Below are 12,386 nucleotides of genomic sequence, written 5' to 3'. Positions count from 1 at the left end.
CTGTGTTTCTCCCTCTCTCCCCCTTTCTCTCTCTCATTTGTTTCTCCTCCCTTTTTGCTCTCATTTCTCTCACTTTCGTTTCTGTTTCTCTCTCTCTTTCCTCTCTCTTTTTCTTTCTCTCATCACAATCCAGAAGCAGGGGCTCCAGGATTGGGGTGGGGGCTGATGGAACCGAGCCCCCTCGCCTGCTTTTCCTCAGCTGCCACCGCGCGCCCCGGGTCACTTGCCCGTATCACACTCCCGTTTCGGATGCCCGTGGCGACTAGCTGCCCCCATGCAAACTGAGGGTGGTGCTGGCAGGGACCCCGCAAGAAACGCCCACTGCAAGTGACACGGGGCGCGAAGCGGCAGCTGAGGAAAAGTAGGCGTCCCTCGGCACTCTGTGTATCCAGACTCTGGAGAAAGCCCACAGGGCAGCCTTGATCGGCACAAGGGGGCTCGGCTCCATAAGCCCCCACCCCAATCTTCTCCCTTTGTGGGTGCCTTTGGGAGGTCATATGTGAGGTTGGTGCACGCGACGGCAGCTGCACGATGACAGCGCACAACGGCAGCCCCAGACAGAGCCGGAGAAGCTGGGCGGGGCTCAGAGCCCACGGGAGTTTCCCCCTGGCTGACAGTTTGGGGGGGCAGATCAGTGTTGGGCAGGTAGAAACGGCACCAGGCGTTTGGTTTTTGTGTGCACGCCTCCGGAACCAAGCCCGTTAGAGGGAACAGTGCTTTGGACCCATTCAATTTTATCAATATCTTTTTGTAGATGAGGTTTCCAGAACTGAACCAGTATTATTCCAAATGTGGTCTCACCAGCTTTCTATACAGTGGTATCACCATCTCCTTCTTCCTGCTTGTTATATCTCTAGCTATGTAGCCAAGCATTCTACTAGCTTTTCCTACCACCCGACCACACTGCTCACCCATTTTGAGACTGTCAGAAATCACTACCCCTAAATCCTTTTCTTCTGAAGTTTTTGCTAACACAGAACTGCCAATGCAATACTCAGATTGAGGATTCCTTTTCCCCAAGTGCATTATTTTACATTTGGAAACATTAAACCTCAGTTTCCGTTGCTTTGACCACTTATCTAGAAAAGCTAAATCCTTTATCCTCTTTTTGATTAGAGTCTCCATCATTTTAACTATAACTGATGTCAACCTACCTGGCCTGTAGTTACCAGCTTCTTCTCTACTGCCCTTCTTGTGGATAGGCACAACACTGGCCATTCTCCAATCCTCAGGAACATCTCCTGTTAACAGGGATTGTTTAAACAAATCAGTCAGGGCGGTAGCAATGACAGATCTGAATTCTTTAAGAACTCTGGCGTGGATGCCATCTGGACCCATTGCCTTATTTGTCTTTAATCGTTCAAGTTCTTCTAAGACATCGGCCTCCGAGATCACTGGAGCTGAATCCATACAGCTGGAAGCAATGTTATATCCACCCTTAGTATTACTGTATATTGTAAGCTGCCTTCTGAGAAAACTGAACAGAAGTAGCTATTCAAATGGTCAGCAACCTCCTTGTTGCCATCAATGTATGTATCATCCCCAGTACTAAGTTTTGTGATGCTGCAGTTTTTCTTCTTCCTATCACTAATATACAGTGATACCTCATCTTACAAACGCCTCGTCATACAAACTTTTTGAGATACAAACCCGGGGTTTAAGATTTTTTTTGCCTCTTCTTACAAACTATTTTCACCTTACAAACCCACCACCGACGCTGGGATGCCCCGCCTCTGGACTTCCATTGCCAGTGAAGCACCCCTTTTTGTGCTGCTGGGATTCCCCTGAGGCTTCCCTCCATGGAAAACCCCACTTCTGGACTTCAGTGTTTTTGTGATGCTGCAGGGGAATCCCAGCAGGGGAATCCAGCAGTGCAAAAACAGCTGCTTCGCTGGCAATGGAAGTCCCGAGGTGGGGTTTCCCATGGAGGGGAGCCTCAGGGGAATCCCAGCAGTGCAAAAAACAACGCTTCAGCTGGCAAAAGGGGTGAATTTTGGGCTTGCACGCATTATTCGTTTTTCCATTGATTCCTATGGGAAACATTGTTTCGTCTTACAAACTTTTCACCTTAAGAACCTCGTCCCGGAACCAATTAAGTTTGTAAGACAAGGTATCACTGTATCTGAAAAAGGTTTTATCCCCCTTCTTTACAGATTTGGCAATTTCTTCCTCTTTTGAGGCTTTAGCATCATATATTATCTGTTTCGCCTCCTTCTGTCTCATTTTATACACCTCTCTATCAGCTATACTTCCAGACTCTTTATACCTCCTATAGGCAGCCTTTTTTTCATTGACTATAGTGCTTACATCATTGCTAAACCATATTTGCCTTACATACAGTCCAGTGGCTTTTAAGGTGGCCTTTTTTAATACAGTCCATGCAAATTTATTGATTTATCATTTATTTATTAATTCAATTTCTATGCCGCCCTTCTCCTGAGACTCATTCATTCACTGGGGTGGGAGGGAGAGTTATTAAAATTTAAATGGCCCAAGGCCTGTCAGCATGGGTAGGTCTTTAATACTTTAGGGAAGGCAGGGAGAGTGGGGGCAGTGTGGATCTACAGGGGGCTGGGGCCACCACAGAGAAGGCCCTTCCCCTAGGCCCCGCAAGACGACATTGTCTGGCTGATGGGACCTGGAGAAGGCTGACTCTGTGGGACCTGACCAGCCACTGGGACTCATGCGGCAGAAGGCGGTCCCATGCCATGTAGGGCTTTGCGGGTGAATCAATATTATCCAACCAAATATTATCTAAATGTTTTGAATAAATAGATTTAGCCCTCGGGATTTGAGTGTCTTGTATTTTGCCAAGAGCACCGAGAAGAGCCAGAAAGAGGATTAGGGGACTGAAGGCTAAAACATACAAAGAAAGGTTGCAGGAACTTGGCATGGCTCGTTTGATGAAAAGAAGGACCAGGGGAGACAGTATAGCAGCCTTCCAGTATCTCAGGGGCTGCCCCAAAGAAGAGGGAGTCAGGCTATTTGGGTAGAACAAGAGGCAATGGGTGGGAAATGATCAAGGATTCTGGAAATAAGGAGAAATTTCCTAACAGTGAGGAAAATTAACCAGTGGAATGGCATGCCACCAGAAGTTGTGGGTGCTCCACCCTTGGAGGTTTTTAAAAGAGGTGGTCTGAAGTGGTCTAGGGCAGTGATGACAAACCTATGGCATGTGTGCCACAGGTGCCATGAGGAGCCATATGTGAGGACACACAAGATGTTGCCCTGTGTCACCTCCAGCCTGCCAAGCTGGTTTTTGGCCTTCCAGATGTTCTGCCGGTGTGTCCCAACCGCCTGTAATTACAGGGTAATTAGTCCAAAAAGACACACACCACACGATAGAAGGAAAACCAAAAGTCTTTATCAACAGAAAAGCAGAAAAAACTCCCTTTTTAAATGTCAAAGGGATTTTCTGGTACACACAAGGCACAGGTTAAATGCAATCCAATTTCTCACCCAGTAACTGGGAAATTGAGTCCAATTCCAAAGTCCAGAAGGCCACACACAGTCTTGAACATGGAAACAGCAAAACCACGATCTTGACGAAACAATGAATCAGATAAATTTCCACAAGGCTAAACCAGCATGCTGCTCTTTTTATCTGTAGCACTAATTATAGCAGCCCCACCCAACCACAGGTGGCCTCACTTATCTCCTATAGTAATCCTTCAGTTGTTCTCTCCTATGCATCCCTCTATGCATGCATTTGTCCGTCATACGTTCTTGTTCAGAATCCAGGGATGATAAGAATGATTGATCTCCTCCTGGGCTGTCTACCAAACTCCCCTCTTCCCTGCTACTCATGCTTCCTTCATCAGAAGAGCCTTCATAGGAAGATTCTATTGGGAGCAAAACAGGCCTATGGCATGTGGATGTTTCCCCCACATCCACCTCCACATTCCTTGGGGCAGGAGCTGGGTCAGAGCCAACCACAACACCGGAGGGCTGGGGAGGCTGTTTTTCACCCTCCCAGGCTTCAGGGAAAACTCCGGAGCCTGGGGAGGCCAGAAAATGGTCCAACGGGTCTCCTGGAAGTCTGGAGGCTTCAACAAGACCTGCGTGCATGGTGGGAAGTGTGGGTGTGTTTGCACATACGTGGGGGAGGGCATGTGGGCCGGTGCATGTGTGCTATTGTCCACATACAGGCCCTTTTGGCACCTGGCCATCACTGGTCTAGGGTCTCCTGCTTGAGCAGGAGGTTGGACCAGAAGGCCTAATCTTCTCATGGACCGGAGGCTAAATCGTGTGAAGAACGTTTGCACGAAGTGGACATGGCTAGTTTGATGATGAGAAGGACCAGGGGGGACAGGAGAGCACCTTCCACTATCTCAGGGGTTGCCCAAAGAAGAGGGAGTCAGACTATTCTCCAAAGCACCTGAGGGTAGAACAAGAAGCAATGGGTGGAAACTAAACAAGGAGAGAAGCAACTTAGATCTCCAAGGCAGGGCCCCGATGTAGCCGGACTAGATGGCCGTCTATTGGATCAGTCTATCTGGCTGGGGTGGTATAGAATTCCTGCTTGAGGAGAGTGTTGGACTAGATGCCCTGCAGGGTCCCTTTCAACTCGAATGAATGAATGAATGAATGAATACCTTCTGCTGTCACTTTGAACCCCCAGGTTACAGCCTCTTCCTGGTTGCGGCACATGAGTTCGGCCATGCGCTCGGCCTGGAGAATTCCAGCATCCGGGAAGCCCTGATGTTCCCCATGTACACCTACCTGGCCGACTTCCAGCTGCATGTGGACGACATCAATGGAAGGTGTGGGGGGGCTGCTGGGGGGGCAGATATGCAGCTGATGGCCCAGAGATATGAGTAGTGGTGCTGATAACCAGATACATGAAGTGTGTAAATATTACTTACAGTTAAATCAGTCAACACATATACAATACTATATCTTACATGTTCAGAGAGAGGGAGGGAGGGAGGGAGGGAGAGAGAGTTCGTTCTGTCTCCCTCTTATGGCTAACTGTGGTGCTACCTCTTAAAGCTATAGCATTATAATTCATTTAAACATACATTGATAGTTTTTTTCTATATTGCCAAACCCAACCAGTGATGTACATAGTACTCATAGGCTCCTCCCTCTCTCCCCCACCACTAGGCGAAGGATCGGGCCCACAGCCCACAGTGCCCATCCCCCCTTCTCAGGCCCCCACCAAAGCCGAGGACGATGATGACTCTTCCGTGACCGAGACACCTGCAGTGGATGGCCGGAGCAGGGCCTGCCAGGTGGAGAGCTTCAACGGGGTGGGCAAGATCCATAAGGCGCTGCACTTCGTCAAGGATGGGTGAGAGGCAAGGCAGGAGGGGGGGCTGGGCCTGGGTCTGCCTGCACCCACGGGCACCGCAGGGGAAACTGAGGCCAGGCTGAGCTGCCTTTCCTGCGCAGGCAATACTGGAAAATGTAGGGCACAGGACTGGGCCCCAGGAAGGTTGACCTCCTGGAGGGCCCCCTGCGGATCCAGAGCACCTGGCCAGCCCTCCCAGATATGATTGACGCGGCTTTCCAGGACCCTCTGACCAAGAGGCTCATCTTCTTCTCAGGTGAATCCCCCCATCCCACACAAAGGGCCCTTATGGGGGCAGCCCTCTGGCTCTCTCTACGTGGAGGGCCCTCAAAGCCGGCTCCTCTTCCCAGGGAGTGGCCCCTGCTCAGCCAACCCACTTTCCTTTGGCAGGCCAGAGCTTCTGGGTGTACCAGGGGGCCCGGGTCATTGGCCCTCGGAGCCTTGAGAAGCTGGGCATCGGGAGAGACGTGCACAAGATTGTGGGGAGCCTGATGCGGAAGGGGGGGAAGGCCCTGCTCTTCAGCGGAGATCAGTTCTGGAGGTACGTGGCCCAGGAGGGGGCCACAACATGGGAGCCAAAGGCTGGGTGAGGGGACGGAGCTGCTCAGCCTCCAGGAGCCCCAGGCAGCGGCCTCCCCAGGGAACGACTGCACCCTTAGCCAGCCCCCAGCCCCTTTCGCCTGAGCTCAACTCCCATGGCTACTTTGCCTGGTTTGTCCTGGCTCTCTGCGCTGGGGGGAGAAAGAAAGCAGAGCTTGGATGACCCATCTCTGCACAGGTAGAGGTGCCCTCGGGGGCATCTGGAGGGCACCTGGTGGGTCCTTGCTAGCTTTTCTTCCCTCCCCCCAACTAGGCTGGATGTGAAGAAGGAGCAGGTGGACAAGGAGTACCCCCACTACATTGACAGCCTCTTTCCTGGGGTCCCCACTGATGCTAACCTGGTCTTCCAGCACAAAGGTAAGAGGGGCAGGAGGGGGGACATACCCCCCTTTATGGGTCCTCTACAGGGGGCCTCTGTCGTGCAAGCGGGCAGCCTCGGACGTTCCTCCCTGGTCCCACAAGCAGCAGTGGGTGGGTGGGGTTCCTCTTTTGGGGCTGCAGAAGACAGATTCATTTATCTATTTATCTATTTATTTATTGGACTTTTCTACCGTCCATCTCTGAGGACTCAGGGAGGCTCACAACATACAATAAAACAATACATAACATTTTGGGTCCAATTAATTAAATATATACAGTGGTACTTCATGATACGAACCCCTTACCATACGAACAACCCGAGATACGAACCCGGGGTTCGGAAATTTTTTGCCTCTTCTTACAAACTTTTTCCGTCTTACAAACCCGCCGCTGTTGCCGAGAAGCCCCCCCGCCCGGCTGTCGCTTTTTGAAACAGCCAGGGGGATCTCAGCATCCACCTGAACCCAAAAGCCAAACCTAAACCTCTGGGTTTGGCATTTGGGAGGCCGCCAAGAAGCCCCCCGGTTGTTTCAAAAGATGACAGCCGGGCGGGGGGACTTCTCGATGGCCTCCCGAACGCCGAACTTGGAAGTTCGGCAAAGGTTCGGGTTGGGGAGGCCGCTGAGAAGCCCCGCCACCCGGGTGCCACCTTTTGAAACAGCTGGGGGGCTTCTCGGCGTCCTCCTAAACCCGAGCACCAAACCTGAACTTCTGGGTTTGGGAGAAAGCTGAGAAACGCCCGGCTGTTTCAAAAGGTAACAGCTGGGCGGCGGTGGTTTTTTGCGGGTTTTTTTCGTTGTACGCATTAATTCATTTTACATTGTTTCCTATGGGAAACAATGTTTCGTCTTACGAACTTTTCACCTTACGAACCTCCCCCGGGAACCAATTAGGTTCGTAAGACGAGGTATTACTGTAATCTAAAACTACAACCCCTAAAAAACCCAGTCCTTCTGATTCAATCAGTTTCTCTCAGTCCATTCATCGGCCAGGGGGCAAGAACCTAATGGCCCCAGGCCTGGCAACATTAATGAGTCCTGAGACTCTTGCAGAAGGCAAGAAGGGTGGGGGCAATACGGATCTCCCGGGAAAGCTAATTCCAGAGGACCGGGCCCCCCACAGAGAAGGCTCTTCCCGTAGGCCCCGCCAACCGGCATTGTCTAGTTGATGGGAGGTGGAGAAGGCCGACTCTGTGGGACCTAACTGGTCACTGGGATTCATGAGGCAGGAGGTGGTCCCGTAGGTATTCTGGCCTGATGCCATGTAGGGTTTTATAGGTCATAACCAATACTTTGAATTGCATCTGGAAACCAATTGGCAGCCACTGAAGGCCACGGAGTTTTGGAGAGACAGGTACATATCTGGGGAAGCTCAGACTGCTCGCGCGGCTGCATTCTGCACAATTTGCAGCTTCCGAACACTCTTCAGAGGTAGCCCCATGTAGAGAGCATTGCAGAAGTCGAACCTTGAGGTGATAAGGGCATGAGTGACCGTGAGCAAAGTCTCCCTGTCCAAATAGGGCCGCAACTGGTGCACCAGGCAGACCTGGGTGGACATCCCTCTCGCCACAGCCAAAAGATGGTGTTCTAAAGTCAGCTGTGAATTGAGGAGGATGCTCAAGTTGTGAACCCTCTCTGAGGGGGTCAATGATCCCCCCCGAGTGGTGGATGGACAGATGGACGTGTCCTTGGGGGGGGCAGTACTCACAGCCACTCCGTCTTGCCAGGATTGAGTTTGAGCCTGTTGGCACCCCATCCAGACCCTGACAGCCTCCAGACACTGGCACATCACTTCCACTGATTTACTGAGTGGACACGGTGTGGAGATGTATAGCTGACTATCATCAGTATATTGATGGTAACCGACCCCGTGCCCTCGGATGATCTCACCTAGTGGTTTCATGTAGATATTAAACAGCAGGGGGGAGAGGACCAACCCCTGATGTACCCCACAAGGCAGGGACCTAGGAAGCGACCTCTAAACCCCCCCCCCCACTAACACCACAGTGCCCTCCGCTCACCTTAACCATCATCCGTTTCCCCTCTTCCAGGGAGGTTCCACTTCTGCCGTCACCCCTTCTGCTGGCAAATGAGCCCCCGCTACCAGGTGACCCGGGTGGGCTACTTCAAGCAGGACATCCTGAAGTGCCCTGAACAGTGAGAGATGACCACGCCCCACTTGGACTCTGCTTCGGAATGCCTCTGGATGCAGCTTCAGCCTCTCCTTGGCTGGCCAGCCGATGGGGCAGCCTCTCTGCTTAGTGGGCCAAATGCTGCCCTGGCCCTTCGGCCTCCTATGGGTCCCAGAAGACTTGTCAGGGAGAGGGAGGGACTGAAGTGAGGGGGAGAGTTCTCAGCTGTGCCCCCCAGATCCACTGAATGGAGTGGAAAGCTCCGGCCACAAGCCCTCCCCCCATGCACTTCTATTTATCAATTTTTTTTTAATTTTATTTTATCAAATTGCTCAGGATCGCTTGCTATCACTTGCTCAGGAAGCAGAGAGGGGAGGAGGAGGGTGACTTTGGGGGGGAGGGGGGTCTTCACAGCTTTGCATCTATTTGTGATTGGAGTGGGGGCTGTCATCTGACACCCCCACTTTGCTTCCTCTTGTCTGTGAGAGCTGGATATTTTAAAAATTAAAGTTTTGTACATAAAACTGTGTGACCATTGTGTGAACTCTCCTTTGGTGATTGATTAGTAGTTTCATGAAGAAGGAAACATGATTTATAAAGCGGCTCAGGAAAAATATGATAAAGACCATCCTCCACAGCAATTGGGGAGACATAGTCCCGGAAGTCAAACCCATCTGGGACCTTAACGTGTCATCAGATAGACAGGAAATGACTCAAGTGAGAGAATGCCTAATGGCTGGAATGAACATAGGGGTTCCCAAACCCCATAATATAAAGGGAGCTCATCAGGTTACTCAGGATAAAGGTGAGGGTCCCATAGAATTTCTTAGAAGACACAAGGAGGCTTTCTGTAAATATGGAGGGATAGATTCAGATGCAGAGGAACATGAGAGGGTTCATAAACTACTTTCGTAAACTACTCAAGACTCATTTATACCACCAGGCATGGGGGAGTTGAGATATTCCTTCCCCCTAGGCCATTACAAGTTATGCATGGTATGTTTGTGTGTAGGTTTGGTTTTATAATAAGGGTTTTTAGTTGTTTTATTATTGGATTGTCACATGCTGTTTTTATCATTGTTGTTAGCTGCCCCGCGTCTACGGAGAGGGGCGGCATACATATCCAATAAATTATTATTATTATGAGGGAAATGTGAAGGTGCAATTTGTAGTAAATTCAAGTCCTGGCATATAGGCGAAACTTCAGAAAATGAATTGGGAAACCCTAAGTTTGGATGCCCTTCTTAAAAGGGCTCAAGAGGTTTCTGTGAATTGGGAAGCTGAGGTCCAGAAGAAGAAGATGGGGGTTCGGACAGCCCTGCTGTAGGAAACAAAGAAACAGAATGAGGCTATGACAAAATTGGTGGAGGAAATGAAGACGGCAGTGACAGGGATTCCTAATAAGGTTCTTACAGGAACCAGAGGAGGAGGACGTGGAGGGAATTTTGGCTAGAGAGGTAGAGGGAATTGGGGGGGGGGGGGAAATTCCTGAAGAGGTTTTCCGAGTACTTTCTGGAGACAACGAGGTGGTATGGGATCCAATTATGGACTCACTCGAAGAGATTGTTTTAAGTGTAGAGAGTTGGGACATTTCACAAGAGAATGCCTGAACCAAAGGAAGATTGAGCAGGTGAATAGGATGATGGAGGGAGATGGATGTAATAGATCAGCCCAATATTAGGGGTGTCAGGGATCTCTGATTATAATGGCCTGCCAGGAACCCTTGATGAATCTAAAGGTGGGTGAAGAGATTTTACCTTTCCTAGCGGATATCAGAGATTCACACTCCTCCATGAGTCATCTAACCCCCTCTCTTCAAATTGACCCTAATAGAATAGGGCCACAAGTAACTGGAGTGGGTGGAACTGGAGTAGGAGTGCAACAATTATTACCTATTGAAGTACAATATGAAGATCAGAAAATAGCCAGAGTGGTTTTCTTATACATCCCTTCAGCAGGAATTAACATATTAGGATGAGACATGATGACCAGGTTACAAATATCCATTCAATTTCAACCTGAATACACACGAGTGTATGTTTAAACTGAAGAAGTAGAAGAACAGATTGACCGTATAGCCTGGACAGCTAAAGGAAATGGGGGGGGGGGAGAGAGATATCCCTCCCATTGAGATTAAATTAAAACCAAATGAGGAACCAGTTCATGTAAAACAATATAATATTTCTCAAGAGGAGAGGCTAAGGTTACAGCCAGTCATTGCTCACAGTAGCTCATGCCCTCATCACCTCAAGGTTCGACTACTGCAATGGTCTCTACATGGGACTACCTTTGAAGAGTGTTCGGAAACTTCAGATTGTGCAGGATGCAGCCACGGGAGCTATCGTAGGGTTACCTAGGTTTGCCCATGTCTCTCCAACACGCCGTAGCAGGCTATCAGTTTCTGGTCGCAATTCAAAGTGTCGGTAATGACCTTTAAAGTCCTGCATGGCATCATGCTTGTGGGTGATTCGACCGTTAGAGGTGTTGATTTGGGACAGAGCAAGGATGTGGTTAAGGTGCTGAGCTGTCTCCCAGGGGCCATTGCCAGCAGGGACAGGAGGCGGATTACAAACATTGTTAAGACTGTGAGTAAAGGTAATAACGTTGATGTGGTGGTGCATCTTGGCACAAATGATTTGTCCCAGAGAAATGTTTTTTTTTTTAATTTTTTTTATTATTTTTCATAAAAACAAACAAATACATACAAACAATAAACATAAAGTGGGGGTATATTTCCCCCGCTTCTTATGAAAGTATACATTCAAATATAGAAAAAGAATACATAATTAAATATATGTTAACTATTATAATAAAAAAAGTTAATAAATTTGAGTTAAAGTTTTACAGATCTTGATGTGAGTGTTAAGTAGGGTTAGTATAACATAATTACCAAAAAATACCTTTAATATAATCCTAATTACTATAGTAAAATAGTGTCAAACCTTCAATCCAAACAATAAAACTAAATTCAACTATTATACATCGAGGATCTTGGTATGTTGCTTATACTTATACATACATAGACTACTATATCATAATCGTCAAAAAATCCTTTTAAACTAATATTAATATTATTATCACCTAGGTAAAAACTACTACAAAAAAAACAACTAAAGATATATCTTATTTTTTCTTATCTATCCATTTATAAACATTGTTCCATGTTTCATAAAATTTAGTATCCTCTTGATCGTTTAATCTTCTTGTCATCATATCCATTTCAGCGCAATCTAATATTTTAGCTATGACCTCTTCTTCCTTGGGGATTTCCTCCCCTTTCCAATTTTGCGCATATATTATTCTAGCCGCAGTTAATATGTGTATAATTAAATAAAAAATTTCTTTCTTGTAGGTCAGATTTGTGACACCTAGTAAGTAAAATTCCGGGGTATTATCTATATCTTGCTTTATTATTTCTTTTAATATTTTTTCAATCATTTTCCAATATATTTTTGCTTTACCACATGTCCACCATTGATGATAATAAGTTCCTATATCCTTCTTACATTTCCAGCATATTGGGGATGTTTTGGGAAACATTTTTGCTATCCTATTTGGTGGGAGATGCCATCTATAAAACATTTTAATTTGATTTTCTTTTAGGGAAACTGATTTAGTCATTTTCCAATTGTTAATCCATACTTTCTCCCATGTGTCTATATCTATTTCCTTGCCAATATTTCTACACCATCTTATCATAGTATCTTTTAAAGTCAACTCTATATTTTTATGAGCGATAAGTAATTTATATATTTTCCCTATCATTTTTGTTGAATTAGTGGTAATTAAAGTAGTTAAAGGATTCTTACTTTTATTAAAAATGTAAAGAGTTTTATCCTTCTGATATCTAGATCGGATCTGGGCGTAGTGCCACCAATCTATTATTATCCCTTCTTCTTGTAATTCAATTCTAGATTTAAGCTTCATCTGATCATTTAATAGTTCTTTATATCTATAAGTTATTTTCTTATCCTTTATAGACTTTGGATGTGTTATTGCTTC

General features: G+C 47.4%; 1 protein-coding gene across 1 annotated transcript; it reads left to right on the top strand.

Annotated features, from left to right (window-relative positions):
- The first annotated feature begins 2,506 nt into the window (after positions 1–2,506).
- LOC139163453 (matrix metalloproteinase-9-like) lies at positions 2,507–8,659 on the top strand. Its single transcript, XM_070744253.1, has 7 exons — positions 2,507–2,510; positions 4,622–4,765; positions 5,107–5,252; positions 5,414–5,549; positions 5,684–5,834; positions 6,147–6,250; positions 8,304–8,659. Exons 1-7 carry the CDS (start codon positions 2,507–2,509, stop codon positions 8,411–8,413), a joined length of 795 nt encoding a protein of 264 aa, XP_070600354.1. The 3' UTR covers positions 8,414–8,659.
- The last annotated feature ends 3,727 nt before the right edge of the window (positions 8,660–12,386 follow it).

This window comes from Erythrolamprus reginae, chromosome 3, assembly GCF_031021105.1.
Source record: "Erythrolamprus reginae isolate rEryReg1 chromosome 3, rEryReg1.hap1, whole genome shotgun sequence".
In the NCBI taxonomy this organism is placed as follows: domain Eukaryota; kingdom Metazoa; phylum Chordata; class Lepidosauria; order Squamata; family Dipsadidae; genus Erythrolamprus; species Erythrolamprus reginae.
The sequence above is the reverse complement of the archived record's forward strand: the minus strand, read 5'-3'. Positions and strand labels throughout refer to the sequence as shown.